Below are 20,586 nucleotides of genomic sequence, written 5' to 3' on the forward strand. Positions count from 1 at the left end.
AAAGACTTGGGAGAAGATCCCTGATGAATTAAGTCTTCCAACATTGTAGCGTGATCGTTATGCTCTGGATGGGGAATTACCTGGCCACATCCCTCATCCTAGCTTGCAAAAATCTACCCCCGATTGCTCTGTCACCCCAGTGAATCCTCAGGGAATCATCTGTTGTGACCTTGGTTAGAAGCATCATAAAACTCATTCCTAGCCTCTGCACAGCAGAAGTTTTAAAATCACTTTTACATCCATGATTTTATTTTATTTATAAACAGCCCAGTGATCTCAGGTGAGGCAGGAATTATTATGCTTGCTTTGGAACATTAAAGTCCAGAGAGGTTAAGTGAGTGTCCTGAGGTCACCAGGTAGTTTGGCCACAGCCTTAGACGGTATGATGACATTGGGTCCAGGTCAGGGATAATTTGCTATTAGATTTCCAATAACCAATGGATTTCTTGACCTCTCAAGAGGTCTCCCAAAAGTCTGTTTTCAAGAGCTCCTTGTGCACGGCCCTGATGAGCATCTCTCCTCTCCTGACCCAGTGAGACTGTTGCTTTTTCTCACCAACCTCCTGGTCCTTCTTGGAGGAAATACCAGGTGGTCTGAACAGGACCAGTTCAATGTAGTCAGAGAATCTAGAATGTCAGAGCCGAAAAGAACTTTAGAGATCATCTGTCCAACACCCTCATTTTCACAGAGAAGGAAATTAGGGCTTAGAAAGAGCAAGTGACTTACTCAAGGGCCCTCCAGAAAACCAGGTTTCCCGACTCCCAGGGCAGTGTTCTTTCTACTAGTCAGTGCCACTGCCACTTCTTACTATCTTCTTCTTTGGGGCTCAGACTTGTTGCAGGTGTTGAGGGTAGGTGGGAGAGGCTGGATAAGGGGCACTGGGAGTCAGGAGATGCACAGGGGAGTGTTCCAAAGCCCGGCCCTAACCCCAGCTGAGATTTCTCTGGTGTAACAAATGAGACAGCTGGAGGAAGGGGTCCTGCTCCCAGCTGTGTGACTGCTCAGCAAATATTTATACAACCTCTGAGGAGACTTGCCTTTCTCACCATCCCACGGTTGGGAGAGGCAGCAGAGAAGAGCCCCTGCCAGATCTTATACAGTGAGCTACCATCCTAGTAGTTCTAACTTAATAATCTCCTTCCACCATTCCCAAGCCTCAGTCTTGTATGGTTCTGAGAACATGGGGCAAGGCACCATAGGAAGGGAGACAGGAGAGGGGCTGTCTCTCCAGTAAGGGCCCAACTGACCCTCAGCTTGCAAAACTGGGCAGAGGTGTGTGTGTGTGTGTGTGTGTGTGTCCAGATCCCTGAGGCCAGGAACAATTATTTTAGAACAGCCTAAGCACCCCCTGCCCTAGTTTCTCCATTACTGAGTTGGACCCCTAATCCCTGAGAGAGAAACAAATAAAACCTCATAAAATCTATTGAGAAGGTCCTTCAAACAGACTGTCTGCTTTAAACCTCAAAATTCTTTTCACCACCTCCGCCTCTAGCACCCTGGTCCCAGCCACCATCCTCTCTCACCAAGATTGTTGCAAAATCTCCTTTCTGATTTCCATGCTTTCAGGTTCTTCTTTGTTTCCTTAGGGTCTATCCTCCTCATAGTAGCCAGAGAGACCCTCTGAAAAACATGTCAGATCGCATCACTCCTCACCCTGAAATTCTCCAATGGCTTCCCCCTCACTTAGAAGCAAAGCCAAAATCCTCACCATGGTGCACCTGGCCCTTGGTACTTTCTGACCTCATTTCTGACCACTCTCCTTTTGTTTGCTCTGCTTCAGCCACAATGACCTCCTTGCAGTTGCTTGAACACATGCCCAATTTTGCCTCAGGGCCTTTGCACATGCTCTTCTATTTGCCTGGACTGCTCTATCCCCAGTTATCTGGATAACTTATCAGCGAGGCTTTCCCTGACCCCCTTCTCTCAAACAGCCCCCACCACATCACTCTCTGCCCTGTGCCCAGCTTTAATTTCTCCTTATTGCACACAGTACCTTCTGACCAATTACATATGTGTTTGTTTGTTTGCCGTCTCTTTTCTCATGTATGCCTGTTATTTTCTCCTTTTGTATCCCTTGTGTCTGGCATACAGTAGGTGCTCTAAAATATGTACTGTATGTATGAATAAATATCATGAAGCAGGCATTATTATCATCTTTCCTTTCAGAGAATGAGATTGAAGCACAACGAGGCTAAGTAACTTGCCCGAGGTGAGACAGGTAGTGAGTGGCAAACCAAGAATTAATTCCAGGCTATTTGGACTCCAGAATGTTCCATCTACTTTGCCACTCTGCCTTCCAAGAACAGGAAACTAATCACAGGGACTTGGTTGGGGAATAAGAAATTATACAGCTGCCATCTCCCAGTTTTCAGGGGCAACTGCTCAGAGCTAGCAAGGGTGGGATTTCTTAGCTGGAAACTCACTTGGGGAGCTTTTTGTCTTGGATATCTGGCTCAACCCAGAAAATAGGGATCGTCTGGGGGCATTCACTCCAGCATGGGCAAAGGGCAGCTGGCTGAGCCCTGGGGTCCCTCTGCGAAGGCTTGTTGTGGCTTTGAGAGGGACAGTGACAGCCAGGCGATAAGCCCTGCCCCTCATCTTTTAATAACACTCAGCAGGATGTCAGCAGTCCTGGGAATCCCTGCTGCTGGAAGTCCCACTACCCAAGTCAGCCCATGTGGACATGTGTGTGTAGATAGTGTCATCCTGAACTGCACCTTGTCATCACACCCACAGGGACCAAGACAGAAGCCAGACATCGAAGTAGAAGAAGGCTGCGAGGTTGAGAAAGGTGACTGATGAGAAGAGGGGCCAGGAAAAGGGGTTGGAAGAGGGTGAGCAGTCAGAAAAAGAGGGCAGGACCTCAGAGATTTGTCCCCATTTCCATGGTTGGAGATGCCCATAAGAAAGACGGGTCAGGGCACACGATAGCCCCCTTTTAGTATGACTGGCCAAGGGGAGAAGGGAGGGCAGACTGGTGAGGCCCAGGGCCCCCAGGCTGACTGCAAGGTCACTCACCCCTTCTTTGGAAGGGCCTCTCAAAAGTCCCTTTGCCTCTCAGACCACTAGGGCTGCACACTACCTGCGCAGGGCTTGACCTTCCACTCATCCATCTTGTGCACACACAACCTCTTTGTATCCAGTCACCTTCATGCCCATGTTCAGACGGGGCTTGCACAGTGTCTCCCTCCCACTCCTTGCCGTGCACATCACGAACACACTGGCTTTGTTTATCTCTGGCATACATCAAACTTTCCTAGCTTGTCTCTCCATGTCCCTGTCTTGCATATTCAGTGGATGTTGATCTGTCTCTCATATGGCTATGTGCTTTGGGTCTCTCTGAGACTCTTTTTTCCTACCTGTTTTTCAAATCTAGACTTTCATAGCATCTGCCTGTGCTTGTCCCATCATCGCCCCAACATATAGGCAAGAACAATTCGGTCCTGTTGCCTCTTTGGGGCATCCCCAATGCACAGCTCAGTGGGTAAGTCCCCCTGCTTGGCCGGCTGGCCTGTCTTCAGCTGCACTGAATGGTCTTTTGCTGTCTGGCCAGAGACATCTGATAGCCCAGAGGCCAAAGCTGGCCCCTTATGAACATCCTGGGACAGCTCAGCCTTTGAGCCAGAATCAAATAAGGACTTGTATTCACAGAGGCTTGGGTTGCTCCTTCTGCCAGTGGCCCAGAGCGTCTGACTGTGGCCACTCTGTGGCTCCTCAAAGCAGGACCCCATCCTGGAAGATGAAGAGGTCACTTAGGGGCATTTCAGGAGGGGGTCTCTGACAACGATTCATTGGCCAATCTACAGTACGGCTTGGGAATCTATGCCACTGAGTGGTTAGGGGACAGGGTGAGTGCCCCTTTGGAGCACCTCCTCCAGTGGAGGGCATGTGAGCTGCTCCTGAAATGCTGCTTCTAGATTCAAGGGGAGACACAGGGTACACAAAGAGGGAAAAGGCTCCGTGGTATGCACAGCCAGGCAGCAAGTATACCTGGAGAACACAGGATATAGGAGTCAGAAGGCCTGGGTTCTGCTCTGGTGCCATCACTTTCAAGTTTATGTGATCCCACCAAGTGACTTAAGCCAAATTCCAATTTCCTCTCTTATAAATTAGGGAAAGAATTCTTAATCCCCATTTAATGTAAGATTAATAAGATAAAACCCTGTTGGTGCTTTATAAACCACATATGCCATGCAATTGTTAGAGAATCATCAAAGACAGGTTACTGCAGTACAAATTAGGCTCACAAGTCCCAGATGGCCCAGAGTCTGACAGCAATCATATTGTGATGGGGTGACTTTGAGAGGCCCCCTGTAGGGAGGGGATTTGGCAAAGATGAGTGGGCAACTGGGCTTCACCACTCAGGCAGGAAATTTCCATTATATAGATGGTCTTTAGGATCTTTACAGCCATGGTTTTCTAGGAGCTAACAAAGAAGAGGGAGTGAGGTGACGTTTACTAAGCACCTGCTGTATACCAAGTGCATTACACACACTATATTCCATTACCTCCTGACAATAATCCTGTAAGACGGCTATTACCCATCCTCGCTTCAAGTGGATAAACAGCTTTTCCAAAGCCTCAGAGCTTGGATCTGAACCCAGGCCTACTGGATTCCAAAACTTGTGTTCCTTCTGTAATATCAGATTACATGGAATTTCCAGGTGCTGCCCAAGTCCAGGTGGTCTGCGGGGAAAGGAAGAGGTTCACAAAGAAGAGAGACACGGGGATAAGGAGACAGGTGGGCAGTGGGTTGGTGGTGGAAAGTCACTCATCTCAACAGATGCCTTATCCTCTTACCCATCCTCACCGTCAACCAAATTGTATGTCATCATCAATACTCAGTGAGAATTCCAGCAGCTCAATTGTAGGTTACTAGGACACTACAGAGGAGGGGCCTCTCCGCAGTCTGCATCCATTGCCATGGCAACTAGCATACAACCAGCTGCCCCTCTGGAATACCTGGCTTACTCCAATCACCTTCTAACCCCATTGGGTTTGAACAGACACTACGATTTCCTGATTAACCCGCCTAGACTGACGAGCATTATCCCACTGTTTTATCCTGATAATTAGGGGTGTTTTGAGAGATAGGGGCTCTAAAGCCCTGCTCTTTCCCATCAGACCCAGGAATCTGACTCTACACACTACCTCCCTTCCTTCCTTCTGTCATCCTTCTTGATACAATTCGTGTCCCACCTGCTGCCACATATGCCCTCTGCAATCACCGTTCCTGAAGATATCAACAGAATACTACTGCAGGCACCTCTAAGTCCCTGCCTGAGGGATTTCTCCCAGCCTGTGTGGGGCAGGCCAGGAACGCCAGCAGAGCAGTGCCCTCACCCACTGATGTGTGGGAGTCGGAGGATAAATATCTACGCTTCCTCACCCCTCGGGTTTGGCAACTCTGAGGTGTGTCCCACACAGTCTCCCAGAAAGACTGGGCCCCAGTTTCCTGCAACAGTAACCTGCACATACACACATCCCGTATCGGCTTCCTTCCCTTTCCTGACTCAGTACCCGCTCACCAGCACTGCTACCTAGGGTCACCTTCCAGACAAACCACGTATCCTCAAATCTTTGATGGTAGGTCTGCTTCTGGAGAAACCTAGGCCAAAACAGGGAACCCAGCCCAAGACACTCTTCATATATAATAAACATGTGTTTGAGCAAGGGACAGACAGACTAGTTAGCCAGGTCACGATGGGAAAGGGGTGACCCCAGGTGAAATGAGCTTAACTATAGTGTACAACCACATGCTATACCCCTAGCCCAGTCCCCCAAATCATGGATGCTGGCACATGACAGCATTGCACGAACAGATATAAATGGGTCAGGATGAATCCATCTCGAGTGGCAAACAACTTACTTTGTCATCCTCTCAATGAGGATTGGAAACATTATTTTAAGCATGAAGGTGAACACACATTTTTGAAATACACACATTTAGAATGTGCATGTGATAGCTTGGATCCATCAAATTGCTAATGTCTGTCTCAAATGGCAAACCAATGATTGCTAGCATTTATTCAGCACTTAGTATATGTAAAGTACACGTATTAACTACTTTAATCCTCACATCAATCTTATAGAGCAGGCGTCATTACTATTTGCATTTGTCAGCTGAGGAAACTGAAGCAGAGGTTGGTAAAGAAGTCACCTAAACTCACCTAGCTAGACTCAAGCCCAGGCATTCTTAGCTGCAAGCCTTTACCCTAACCCACTCCACTGCCATGCAGTGCTGTGCCTGTGTTGACAAGGCTGTTCTTGAAAGCCTGTTTATTTAACTGTGTACCACAGGACTGAAAAACTGTCAAGATGATGTTAAAAAGCAAAACATGATCATCTATAGCAACAGATGTCAAAGCACAAACTCAATTTACTCATCTTAAACTCATCAAGTTTAAGAACCTTATTTTGATACTCTAATGGCCCCTAATTAAGACAAAGGCCATCAGTTAAAGGAACAGAACATTAAGTTGAGATCAGAATAATATATTTGCAACCAATAGGCCTTTATACTTTCCAAAGCACTCTTACATATTCTTTTCCTCTTGACTCTCAGAAAGCAAAAGTGATTAATTTGTCACAAGTGAACAAAACAAGAGTCAGAGAGGTCAGGTGACTTGCTCAGTGCCATACAGCAAGATAGAGTTGCGCTAAGGATTGAACTCAAGATCCCTTGATTAGCTCAGTGCTCCTTTTTCCCTTCACACAGAGAAGTATCAGCCAAGGCCATGTGTATTAATCTGCAGGTTAACACTGTAGTTGTTAGATGTTATCCCCAATGAGGCAGCAGCCATTTTTTGCTTCAGCTACACAGAGCCTCTTTTACCACAGACCCAGTAGGCATCCTACCTCCCTTTTAGATTTGAAGCCTTTCAAGGGCAGAAACTGAGTCTCTTCCCTCAGCTTGAATGCTAGGTCCTCCCCTGGATACCCCTCAGCTGCCCTCTCTCCAGTCTTTGTGCTCCATGGGCAGGAGCCAGGCTTGGTCCAGCCGCCCATGAGCTGGGACACCCAAAGAACTGCCAAGAAATAGAGGACATGAAGGCAGAAGAAGAAATAACTAGTGGGTTGACTTTCTTCCCTGTCCCTTCCAAGGTCAAAAGGGTTCTCTTCTCTTGGTACAAACCCAACGCCCATTGCAAGAGAATTCTTGTCGCTTGAAAGTGGTTGGATTGGGTCCACTGGGGTCTGACGGTCAGACATCAGCTAAGCTGGAGAGCAGCGAATGAGGCTCCTTCTTGGAGGATGGCTGCAGAGGTGGAGACCCATCAGCAGGGCTGAGAGTGTCTCTTTAAGCTTGGGCTCACTGACTCTGGGAGCAAAGAGCCAACCTGGGAGAAGGCAAGGGTCAATAGTTTATTTTATTTGACATTTTTCTCAATGTCAGGACGCTTCAGAGCCAAGGAAGAAACGAATCCCATCTGTTCTTGAGCCCCATAGTTCAAGAGGACAAGCTGAGGAGGGGAGAGGAGAGGAGGAAGGAAACAAGACGACTGGAATATCCAGCCACACACAGAGAGCAGGGAACCAAAACTGAGGAGAGACCCAAGACATGCCAGACTGTCACCAAGAAATCTCCCTGTCCCCCTAAAGCACACTTACAGAGCTTTTTCAGGCACTGAGTGGGGTCTTAGGCCCTATGGGGTCTTAGGCCCATAGGGGTCATAGGCCCTATGGCCATCAGCCTAGGTCCTCTGGACCACAGTTCTGCCAGGGCAGCTGAGGGCACAACTCCATACAATGTGAATGGTGCTCCCTGGAGCTGTGGGGCATGGCAGCTACTGGCTTGGCCTGGAAGTCCCTGTTCACTACTGCTACAAAGCTCAGACAGCCCACCCAGCCTACTATTTAGGCAGAGAGAAACGGAGACACTGAGAGGCAAACCCAAGTCAAAGTAGGGAGAGAATGGAGGGCCGTCCCATCTCCTTCCTCTCTGTGCTCGAGGCTGCCACACCCAGTGCCTGCAGTTCCCTCTACACAGGTGCCCCAGCCTCTGCTCCCCTCCCACCTCACCCTTGGATGCCAGGGAAGAAAAGGACAGAGAGCTGTGAAATTTATCTTCTTACTTAGATTAAATTCCAGACCTTCCTATTTTTAGAAAAGCAAATTCCTTTTCTCTTTCCAAGAGGTAAAAATGTCCCAAGCCTTGTCTAGGACAGTCAACAGCCAACTCAAAATTGTCTGCAGTGTCATGATTTGGATATTACCCTAGCAGGAACTACCTCTAGCACCAGGCGCGTGATCAGTCTGGGTGCCAAATTTTAAGAGGCTCGTTGACAACTTGAGAGCTTCCAGAAGGGGGTGACCAGGATAATGAGGGATCTGGAAACTGGGTTATATGAAAAAGTACTGAAATAAGCTGGGATTTTTTGGGGGGTGAGGGGCCTGGAGAAGACAGTATCTGATCAGTCACTGAGAACATGTTCAAATATTTGGAAGAATTTTTTACACTTAATCTATTTTGCCCAGATGACAGAATTTGAATCAACAGACAAGAGCTATAGAAAAGCAGATTTCAATGGAATTTTTAGAAACTTTCTTATAATTAGATGTATCTGAAATGGAATAAGCTCCCTATCACTATGGCTGTGCAAGTCATGGCTGAAAGACTAGCTTTCGGGGATACTGAAAAAGAAGAGGCTTATACTAGAGGGGAAGATGGACAAGTCCAAAGCCACTGAGAAGCTACAGAAAAATATGGCTTCCAGGGATAGCAGAGGATCTGCCTTGGTAGGCCTGGGTGGAAGCTTGCAATCTGTATTTTTAAAAATCTCCTCAGGCCACTCTGATAATTAACTAGGATTGTGAAGGGCCCACCTAGACACTCCCTGAGGTTACCTCCAAAACTAAATTGCTCTGGTCTGATTCTTTTTTTAATTTAAAAAAGTATATGATTATTTGATAGCAGCAGCAGCACAGCAGCTTCATCTTCCTCCTCCTAGTTTACGGAGCTTCAGTTTGAAGAATTTGTTTTCCCCAAGCTCACGCCACTTGGGGCCTGGTGTTCGGATGGAGCGGGGAGAGCTAACCCGGGACTGATCACTAGCTTGAGAAGAACCTCCAAGTGGATGATCCCCCAGCAGACAACTGAGAGCACCCAGAAAGTCCCAGAATCACTGTCATCTTTTATGGCTCACCCAGATAGCTTGTAGTGTATACCTCACCCAGTGGGGAAAGCAAAAAAAGCCAGCAGTAGGCTTCGCTTCCCGTGCTGGCCCAATGCTGGGAGCTCCTGGGAGGTCCAAAGTGAACGGCAGTGGGCAGTGGCTCTCAGGGGTGGGTGGGGAGTGTCGCTGTGTGGGTGAGGAGGGGAGGGCTGCAGGCCACCCCTATGGGGAACAGACCTACCTGTTTCATGAATAGGAAAACCAATTTTCTCAGGAATGGGACATTTTCTAAATTATAAAGTTTAGAAGAAAACCACAGAGGGATGGGAGAACCAAGGGGAGGCTGAGCAAGGGCAGCGCAGGTTTGCATGTTCACATGAAGATTTGCTGGAATCTAGGGATGCCCGGTTTCTAATCAAAATACACATAGCCATAAAAACATATCATTGAAGATGACTGTTTACATTAAAATTACTGGGGATTATAAATTGATCCCCCTCAATCCTGACTTCCTCAGTACATTTAAGGATGGGTGTGTTTACAGTCCTGGCCAGGAAATTAACAACAGAGAAACCTTAAAACCAAAGTGGTGGCAGACTCGGGCAAGATGGCGGCATAGAGAGGAGTGGAAGCTAAGTAGTCCCCCTGGAACAACTACAAAAAACCAGAAACAACTAGTAAATAATCCAGAATAACTGCGGGGGGACAAACGAGACCATCCATTCATCATACACCAACCTGAATTGGGAGGAATGCCGAGAACACAGCATAAAATCTGTAAGTAAAACCTGCGGAACCAGGTTGGGAGACCCCCTCCCCCATAGCCCAAGCTGCGGAGCCTCAGGGTGCCAGAGAGAAGCTCTCTCCCAGCAAGCGAATACAGCTCAGCTGAGCTCCAACTGGGGTTTTAAGTAACAAGTGTGAACTGCTCACTACAGGTACGCAGCCCCAAAAAACAGACAGAGGCTTTGGGTCACGACTGACCTGGGAGAGCCGGAGGGTTGCCTTGGACTGGGTCTGAAGGGGACTATCTGTTTCTTTTTTGACTCAGTGGAGAAAGCCCCAGTCATTTTCAGTTTCCAGGGCTGTGACTCTGGGAAGGGTGGAGACAGCACAAGCAGAGAGAGAGAGACCATTGAAATGCTAATGACCTCCACCTGAGGGGTCTGTCTTCTCTAGGAGGAAAGGGGTGGGGCCCTTTCCATTCAGAACCAGACCCCAGAGCCTGGGGGAACACGGCCACACCTCCTCACACCAGTCAAGAATTATAGGCTAACAGGCATCACCTGCTGGGCAGAAAAGCACAGTGATCTGAGGCATCAAAGGGTGGAGAAGTTTTCTAAGACACACCCGCAGGGAAACCAGATACTGAATATTTCTTCCCTCTGGGACCTGAGCCTGTTCTGGTCTGGGAAAACCTGATTTGGATAACCAAGGAAACCATGCCTAGACAACAGAAAATTACAACCTACACTAAGAAAAACAAAGTTATGGCCCAGTCAAAGGAACAAACGTACACTTCAACTGAGATACAGGAATTTAAACAACTAATGCTAAATCAATTCAAAAAGTTTAGAGAAGATATTGCAAAAGAGATAGAGGCTGTAAAGGAAGCACTGGACATGTATACAGCAGAAATCAAAAGTTCAAAAAACCTACTAGTAGAATCTATGGAAATGAAAGGCACAACACAAGAGACGAAAGACACAATGGAAACATACAACAGCAGATCTCAAGACGCAGAAGAAAACACCCAGGAACTGGAGAACAAAACACCTGAAAGCCTACATGCAAAGGAGCAGATGGAGAAAAGAATGAAAAAATATGAGCAATGTCTCCGGGAACTCAAGGATGAAACAAAGTACAATAATGTACGTATCATTGGTGTCCCAGAAGGAGAAGAGAAGGGAAAGGGGGCAGAAGCAATAATAGAGGAAATAATTAATGAAAATTTCCCATCTCTTATGAAAGACATAAAATTACAGATCCAAGAAGCGCAGCGTACTCCAAACAGAAGAGATATGAATAGGCCTACGCCAAGACACTTAATAATCAGATTATCAAATGTCAAAGACAAAGAGAGAATCCTGAAAGCAGCAAGAGAAAAGCAATCCATTACATACAAAGGAAGCTTAATAAGACTATGTGCGGATCTCTCAGCAGAAACCACGGAGGCAAGAAGGAAGTGGTGTGATATATTTAAGATACTGAAAGAGAAAAACCGCCAACCAAGAATCCTGTATCCAGCAAAGCTGTCCTTCAAATATGAGGGAGAGCTCAAAATATTTTCTGACAAACAGACAATGAGAGACTTTGTGAACAAGACACCCACCCTACAGGAAATACTAAAGGGAGCACTACAGAGTGATAGGAGAAGACAGGAGTGCGTGGTTTGGAACACAATTTTGGGAGAGAGTAGCACAACAATCAGGTGAAGAAGAGAAAATGGGATTTGGATTCAAACGCCTGGACTTGGATGGATGCTCAACCTGTTACAAGCTACGAGATGTTGGACAGGTCACTTGATCTCATCAAACCTCAGCTTTATTATCTGTAAAATGGGGCACTTGTCTCATATGAGATGCTGCTAGAATTAAAATAAGTTGCTTGTAAATTTTCTTGAAAAATTATAAAACATATAGAAATAATAATAATTATTACAGCTGTTAGTACTTTTGCTAAATTTATTATTATAATAATGGTTAACTTTATTAAAAAACTATTATTGGCAAAAAAAAAGACATTTGGGGGACAGTTGAGAACATTTAAATATGCGCTGGGTATTAGAAGATTTTAAGGAATTATTGTTAATGTGGGGGGCATGATAAAAGCATTGAGACTATATAAGAAAGTATTATTTTTTTAGCAATGCATATTTAAATTTCGAAGGGTTTAATGTCATAGTGTAAATACTATGAATAACTGTCATAACTATGGTAAATATTAATAATTAAGTCCAGATTATAGGTATATCAGGTTCATTTTCTTCTCTATTCTAATTTAAACAATTTTTTAACTATAAATGTTTACAATATTTTTAAAGTAAATAAATAACAATAATAATTTAAAAAAAAAAACCAAAGTGGTAAGAGTTACTGCTATTTGAAGGCTGACTACAAATTTAAAAAGCAAAAAAATAAAAAAATAAAAAAATAAAAAACATGTGAAATTATCTTGCAAATCCCCTGGAAAGCTAGAATCACAGTTAACAGTAAGGTCCACTTTGTGGTTATTGTCATGCCAACAATGTAACCGGCATGCCCCAGGCCAGTCCCAGGCTGGCCTGGGTTTACAGCCTGTGTTGTTTGCAGGGAGCGCAAGTTCTTATTAATACCAGCCTCAAGGAACTCTGCTTTTTGTACTGATTTGGGAGCACAAATGCACTGTCCAGAGCACAGAGGATAAAGAAAGGGTGCTGGAGGGTGTAAAGTGTTTAGAACAATGCCTCACTAATTGTAAATATTCAATAAATGATGATGATAAAAATACCAGTCAGAAATTGCCCAAGTCCACATTGCTAGTAAATGCCAGAGGTCCTGCCACATCCCTCAGACTGGGACCTCTCCAAAGGCAGGGTCCTGTGCCTTCCAACACTTGGAGAATTTGCTCCCCCATCGGGAGGGGGGCACACCTTCATCAGTCTAGGAGTTCCCCAGGGCTGGGGTCCTGGGCCTTCGATACATGGGGACCTTTCTGCTTCCTTTGCCCCACAGGGCTTGGGCCTCCCTCTGCCCCATCCAGCTGGTGGCTCTCGGAGGGCAAAGGCCCTGTCCCTTCTCCCAGCCTGAGAGCGTCTGACCATGGAAGGTGCTCAGGGCCTGGGCCCTGGATGACTCCTGTCCAGTCCCAGCTCCAGGCCAGCAGTTCTGAGTGTGAGGTCAGGCCAGCCCCTGGGATTTCACAGGCAGTAAACAACCCCTTCATGCGTCAGCTGTTTTGTTCTAGAGCAACCTCATAAGCTGGACAGGCCTTGAACAAATCCCTCCAAGTTTATCCCCAGGGGTGAGGAAGGAGGGAGGTGGATGGGGTGGGAGAGTGGATGGCCTGGAGCCCGGCTCTCAGTCCTTTCCGAGAAGGGACTACTTTCCATTCCCTTGAAGTCTGGGATTTTTACTGAGGAGATAATCCCTGGTAGTAAAATATTGAGTCCGTGATTGCTTGATGGGTAGAGTTTCTGTTTGGGATGATGAAAAACTTTTGGTAGTGAGTGGTGGTGTTGTTAATACAATATGTGAACATAATTAATATTAGTGAATTGTATACATGATAGTGGTTAAAATGGGAAATTTTATGTTATATGGTTACCACCATAAAAATTTTAAGAAAAGGTATTAATCCCCTGAGAGGGGTGGGGGAGGAGTGCTGCTGCCTGGGTGGTCCCTTGGTGGTCTTGGCAAACCAAGGAGAAGGAAGAGTGGAGGTGGCACTCAGCTGAGAGATGGCCCAGAGAAGCTTCCAGAACCTCTGAAGCTCTCTGGTCTAGGTCAGGATCCCCCCAGCCCTCCAGCTCCTTATTCTTCCTGTTGTCTCCCCATCACACCCCAGACTCTGCCTCTGTCCCAGCCACCTCTACAGGACCAAAACTAACAATTTAAAAAAAAAGATAAGAAGATGAGCGCTGCTGTGGGGCAAAGGGCGGGAAGGATGGGTTTAACAAAGGGAAGAAACTAGGAAGGCGAATTATTGGCAGAAGTTTTGTAAAGGAAGAAAACCAAGGAGTAGATGCTGAAGGTCACTGGGGGTAAGGCACGGAACCCCTAGCACAGGAAGTAGAGATAATACCACCACTCTCTGTTTGACAAGTGCACTCTCCTATATGCTTTCATTTTCTCTTCTTAGCAGCTCTGTGAGGCAGGCAGATTAGGTTGCCCAAGGTCCACAGAGAGTTATCAGAAGAGATTTCCAGGGCTCTTACTGCCAGAGTTTTGGGGACAAAGGACCAGGGAGGAGGAGGGGCCACACCACGACAGCAGGCCAATGAGAGGAGGCGCCGTCATTGACCAATCAGCGCCTCAGATGTAGGCCCCGCCCACCACATCCGCGTCGAGAACAAACCCCATCAACTTCCAGGGGCTGTCACAACCAACACACCAAGGCCGAACACAGCACACCAACATCCCTATTTGAGGTTCGCTCCGCTTTTCAGGAACCGCATCCCGGTGGCTTCCCCCCCCTTCCCAGTCCCCTGCCCCAGCTGTTGAAGGGAGCCCGTCCTCACCCGGTAGTGATGTCGTCGTCTTCCGTCATGGTTTTGCCCATGAGGTCACTGTCGCTCATGTACCCAGACTTGAGGTCCACCTCATCCGAGTCCAGGGACTCGACCAGCTCCAGGCGTGAGATGTGGCTGAGCTTGCTGGGGCTGCGCATGGGCATGGTGTGGGAGTAGTGGGCCCGCTCCCCGTGCAGCGACCAGGCGGGCGGCCCCTCTGAGCGGCAGCTGCCACCCACGGAGGGCGCGTCGCCGGCCTGCAGCCGGGGACTGGACTGGCCGTAGCGCCAGGAGAGAGGGGATGAGCGGTTGGAGAGACTGGACATGCTGCGAGGGTTGGCATCGTCGCTGTCGTAGCAGGTCATCTCCAGGGAGCTGGGCAAAGAGCAGAGGGCATTGTTTTAGCCTCAGCACCGCTGCTCCCTCTCCTAGCCCGGCCGCCCAGCAATGCCTTCCCTCTGCCCTGCAGGCCTGCCCACCTCCTCTCAACCTGCCCAAGATCCATCTCCAGGAGGCTCCTGATTGTGTGTCATCCCTGTTAAAAGGATGAATGTCAAAGGAAAATGATTTTAAGTGGTTAGGGGGGCAATTGGTATATTGCTAAGAGCACAGATTTTCTACTATGACCTGGATTTGAACCCGTTTTTGCCACTTATTAGCTAAGTGAGCCAGAGGAAAGTAATTAGCCTTGATGAGCCTCTGTTTCCTCATCTGTAAAATGGGGATAACAGCAGAAGAGCTACTTCATAGAGCTGTGAGGATCACTTATGTAATGACCTAATGCAGTGCCTCACATACAGAAGGAACTCAATCAATGAGAAGGGACCAACGAGACCTCCTGGGGAAGTGGGACAGGCAGGTTACCTGAGCTTCCACGGCATTGATCATTTATTTTGTTCAGGGTGTACCCGTCTCCTCTTTTCTGTAATGAGCTGAGAGCTAGTTGATGCCCAAACACCAGATATAGGAAAGCCTGGAGTGGGGTGTGGAAGGTGGAGGCAGACTTTGGTAACCTAGATGCCTCAGTAAGATTGGTCCCAGCCTCAGGCCTGGGGCAACGGGGAAGTAGCAGAGCTTTAATTGGACAGGAAGTGGACAGGGAGCCAAAAGCAGGATGTCCAGGGTCCCAAACCTCAGGTCTTGTGAGGACAGGTCAAGGAACTGATGCCCAGGCTAGTGCCAGATGGCAGCAGGCTGCAGAGAGGAAGTACGGCTGGGAGGTGTTTGGAAGGGCAGCCTGGATTTGGGTTCAGGCAAGGACCGATAATTCCATTCAGCTTAGTGGCAGTGCCAGCCCAAATCAACCTTAGGTAGGGTCTGAGTAGCTTTGTCTAACTAAATCCAGACAGGGTTGAGGAAATGAAATGGGGTCTGTGGGCCAAGAAAGCTGGGTCAGCTGAGTTGATCCGTGGCTGGACCTGAGTTACACAAAGCAAAGGAAACTTTGCTCTTTGAAAACATCCATTTCTTAGCCACTTTGGGGGTTGGGATGGGAGTGGGACATTGATTTTTTTTTCCCCTTCCTTGTTTTTTGGAAAGTTCCTAGTAAAAAGAAAATCCTCCAAAGCTCTTTATTTTTGTTGGTAGATCCACGGAACTGGAGGGAGCCAAATGGCTCTTGAACCTGAGCCTGATGGTGGTTGCTGCTGAAGTCCTGTGCAAGAGCTGGGGGAGCCCTTGCTGGGAGGGGCAGTTAGTGATCACAGCTTCTGATCTCTCACCCCCATCCTGAAGGCCAGGTCCCCCAGCTCAAACCTGGCCTCTCCTCTTTGGGCCCCTGCAGCCCTTCAGGCTATCTTTTCAGTTCTGCATGCACTTCTCCATAACTGTCTTGTTTCAGTTTCTAACTACTGTGGACCTAGACCTCTCAGCAACTGGGAGAGAAAAGAGGTTCCCTGAAGACAGAGAATGCAGCCCTGGTGTGACTCTGTCTGCCTTGCTCATCCCGGAATTTCAGCACTTTGCGCAATGCCTGGCATGTAATCAGTGCTCAAGAATGAAGCAGTGAGCAGTAAACCCACTATGAATGTGCAGGGAAGCCCTCTTCCTAAGACAGTACCAGGCCTCACGCAGTCAGTGCTTAATAAAAACAAGCGGACCATGACAATGAGATGAGGAGGAGGAGGCAGAGGACGATGGAGGCTGTGTTGGCAGGATGATGGGGGTCTCTGGGTTTTGTACTTAGCCTTTGCCACGGTAATAAAATTAGTGTAGAGGTCTGGGTTGTGCTGAGCAGGTTCCTCAGTTCTATTTTTGGCCGGCCCGTCTCTTGTTTAGCTCCTTGTGCTCAAAGTGCCTCTTCCCCTATTTCATTGCTCTTTTTTCTTTGTCCCTCCAACATAAGAGAGATGAAAGATTTTCTGGAGAGGGCCACTAAGACACCTCGTCTCTAGAATTAAGCTGGTGGAGGGAGGAGTCTAGCTTAGAAACTCAGCTTTTTACTTCAAGCCCTGCACCCCAACCCTTCAGTCTTACCTTCGTCTGGGGAGGACACTTTTGGGGTGATGATAGCAGAGGACCTGGAGCAGAATGAGGACAGAGTTTCATTTCCTTAGCAGCCCCTGCCCCCTGACCCAGACTCTCTCCTCACGGGGGGAAATGAGCCAGTAGAAATAGAGGAAGCAGCAGAGGAATAAGGATTTCTGAAAAGGAATTGAATCTAGAGCTAGCCTTTAAGTTCCAGGGTGCAGGTAACCTTGCTGAAACCATTCATGGGACTGGAAGCTCCTAAAGCATAAGCCTGTGTTGGTTCTGAGGGGCCCAGGGCCGTGCCTGACACAGCTAGCAAGGGTTCTATGCTTGATGAACGCAGAAGCCACCGGAAACAGTCCTGTGGTCCATGTGACCCTTTCGCGGTGGTTTCTCCTCTAACCCAGGGAATATGTGTATCTCCCGCCTACCCCCAGGGCTGAGAGTAAAGGACTGATTGATGGGAAGTAACTGAAAAAAGAAGAGTCATAAAAATTCAGGGAATCATTGTTTTAGCTAATAAAGTGTGGAACAGAAATAATATAAACCAAAGGCTAAAAGAGGAAGTGGCTCTGGGTCCACAGTAAACGGAAAAGCCAGCTTCAGAGCTCCTGGCTCCTTTCCCATAAAAGAAGATAGAAGCCAGAGGCCTGAGGCTCTCCACCCAAAAGCGGTCGGCTTTATGCGGAAGGCTTTTTGCACCCACCCCCACCCCAACAAGCAGAAAGCAAACAGCCCCTCCCTGGGGTCCAGCTGTCCTGCTTAGCTTGGGTGGCTGGGAGCTGGCTGCTCAGAGGCTGTGGGTCCAGGAGGCTGGAGCTGCTGCTTCTGATCTTCCTTTTTGGGTGAGTCATTTGGGGTGTGACCTTCTGAGCAACTAAGCACTTTTCTGCTTCTTTGGCATGGGGCTAGCGGGTGACTTGGTGCTGAGGATGTTCCAAGACCTTTCCCGTATGGAGGAAAGAGGACTTCAAGATTTCATCCATGGGCGTCCCTGAACTGATAAGCCAAGCTGGGACAGAGCCCCTGGCTCACTTGGGTTCCTGCTTAGGGCTGCGAGGGCTGGGATGGAGATGGGAGTCGGAAGTAAGGGGGCCTGAGTCCCAGGGCCTCCTGGAGCCCCACCGTCCACTTCTCTCCTCAGAGGGCCTTGATCACCTCCCTTTCTGTAGTCAATGTCCTGCTGGCCTGAGCAGAGGCAACCCCAGAGAGTAGGGCCTTTGACTGATCGTATCATTTAAAATATGTTAAAAGTCCAGGAGCAAAGGGCTGATGTATCCTAGATGGGGGACGAGGCACGGATGGGGGTGGAAGCAGGGAGAAGAACGGTCTTAAGTAAAAGAAGAACTAAGCCGATGGGTGAAAGCTATCAAAGACTGGTTTCATTTCCACTTCATAGTCACAACAATCCCACAATGGGCTGGGATGACTTGAGATGGAGTGAGTTCTCTGTCATAGGAGGTATGTAAGTTTAGTCTGGACACCACTTGGCTGCACACTTGGGCCAATAAAGCCCTTTTCCCGTTGCCTCTAAGTCTGAACTTGGTTCTCAATTTTTCCAACCTCAGGAGATGGGGAGGAACCTATTTCCAGTCCAACTGGGGAGGTTACTTACCCTTCACTCAGCCTTCCTGCTCCACACCCCCCATGATTTCCCAATCCTGGCTGTCTGCTCCCCCTCCTATCCCAGGAGCTCATCCCGGCCCTCTGCCCCGCCGTGGGGCTGACAACATGAGCTCATCTGGGCAGTCAGAGGAGCCAGCAGGGGAAATTCTGAGTCACGGCAGAGGCTGTGGCCAGCACACTGCACCAGGCAGAGTGCTGTAGGAGGGGTGAGTGCCCCACACAACTGGAGGCTGCAGTCTCTGAAGGGGTGAGGTAGGGTAGGGTGCACACCCTCAGGGCATGGATGATGCTAGGTGAGGCCTGCTGTCTGCTGCAGGCTTCCCTCGGTGACTGGCTGCAGAGGCCAGGGAGCACCTAACTGACAGAAGAGTGATGAGATCCTGAGTATTGGGAAGGGCATGACCCTAGAATCCTAGAATGCTGGAAACATTAGAACAGGATGAGAGCATTCAATAACCCCCATTTTTCAGATGAGGAGACAGAGGCCTAGGGAGGGAAAGTGAGTGTCAATGGCCAAGCATTGAGATGGCTCCTGCTTCCCATCCCTTACTCTGGTGATTGGCAAAATCATTTGTTTCAATGAAATCTAATGCTCAAGTACAAGGAGATGAAAGATAAAGCCGAGCTTCTTTGGTTGAGATAGCTAGATTCTCATCGTCCAGCAACAATGGCTGGCAGGGCTCCGAAAACCTCTGCACTGCAGTGGGCTACCTGTCTGACTGCACGCCCAGGTGGAGGTTTGCAGACACCTGGAGCCCTGCCCTCCAAAATGGGGGAGAGAAAGAGGATGGCAGGGGCATGTCCCCTTCCGCAACTCAAGCTTACCTGTGAGTCACCTGGGACCCTCGCAGGCTGGACATGGTCTCCTCCAGGTTCTGTCGAAGATCCAGAACATTCTGAACTGTCCTCTTTCTCTGGGATTCTGGGTCTGGGAGGAAGAGAAGGAAGAGGCTGGATGAACAAAGAGGACTCCCTGTGAAGGAGTTTAGGAAATCTGGGCTGTGGGAGATTGACTATATCCTTAGGGGCCCAGTTCTGGGGCATGCCAGTCACCTGTCTTCTCCCCTCCCACAAGCTGTCCAACAGAGCAGGCCCTTCCAAAGGCCCTGGACACATGCCCTTGAGCCCTCTGGTACCCCCGACCAAGGGAGGAGCCCACAGATATGGGGCCTTCTGTGACCATGTACTCTCCTCATAATCCCTCTACCCCTGGCTTTGTTTTAGAGAGGCCCTGCTTCTTAGAGCCAAGATCCCAGGTAAAGTTTCCTGTGGTTGAGGTCAGCTGCAACCTCTGCCTGAAACCCTCTCTACAGTGGTGTGCTGGTAAACTTTTTAACAAGAGGGGGAGGGGCACCCTAATTGGTAATGTTTGCCAATTCCCGAGGTGTAAATACTGCTAATCTGGTCACTTTTAAGTTACCAGCATGACACTGCTGACCACAGAACTGGGTAGATGCTCACAGTTCACTCTGGTGAGCCTGTACTAGCTGGCTTCAGCACACCCTGGGCTCCAGCCCCTGACTGGGAATATCTGGGGATGGCCTAAGGGGTCCAGGGGAGATAGTTCATCAGAGCCTCCTAAAGGTGAGGTGGCTGGTGAGGAGTGGGGGAGGAAGGTGAGCAGTCATTTTCTGGAACACAGGCTGAGCTCTGGGCTCTTCAAACCCCAGACAAGGCTTCCAATCCTGGGTGAGGAGACTGCATGAGTGTGCCCTCTCTAGGATTCTGAGGTGCAATCACCCATCCTCAGAATCCCAATGACCAAAAGTCATTTATCCAATCTTAGTTCCCAAGCCTGGACAGATGAGAATAACTAACAGCAAACATATATTTATCCTGCTTTTTTTTTCCAGGGTGAAAATAATATCCAAAGAGCCTTCTCCTTCCTTCCATTAATCTATCTGAGAGGCCTTTATTAAGCACATACTCTGTGCTGGGTGCCATGAAACTTTGGCCCCGAGGACACTATAATGAAGAGGACCCTCTCCTGTCCCACAGTCTACCTCTTCCACTTTGGGACTCGAAATCACTGAATGGAATCAAATCCCCAGTGCCTCCCTAATGACAGACCGCAGGAACGAAATCAGAGACTGACAGAAAGATGATGGCAAAGCAACCAAGAAAACCCAAGAATTCCAACTCTCCGGGTGACTTCTTCCCCACCTA

General features: G+C 48.3%; 1 protein-coding gene across 7 annotated transcripts in view; it reads right to left on the bottom strand.

Moving 5' to 3' along the window:
• Nucleotides 1–20,586, bottom strand: part of NAV1 (neuron navigator 1) — a 266,333-nt gene that overhangs the window by 91,982 nt on the left and 153,765 nt on the right. For all 7 annotated transcript variants that reach the window (XM_037825060.1, XM_037825057.1, XM_037825059.1 and 4 more), the window contains 2 exons: nucleotides 19,246–19,348; nucleotides 14,335–14,700 (listed from right to left, as the gene is read on the bottom strand). In XM_037825060.1, the coding sequence (XP_037680988.1) occupies nucleotides 14,335–14,700; nucleotides 19,246–19,348 (469 nt within the window). The remainder of the gene's footprint in view (nucleotides 1–14,334; nucleotides 14,701–19,245; nucleotides 19,349–20,586) is intronic.

Source organism: Choloepus didactylus, chromosome 2, assembly GCF_015220235.1.
Source record: "Choloepus didactylus isolate mChoDid1 chromosome 2, mChoDid1.pri, whole genome shotgun sequence".
NCBI classification, from domain to species: Eukaryota; Metazoa; Chordata; class Mammalia; order Pilosa; family Megalonychidae; genus Choloepus; species Choloepus didactylus.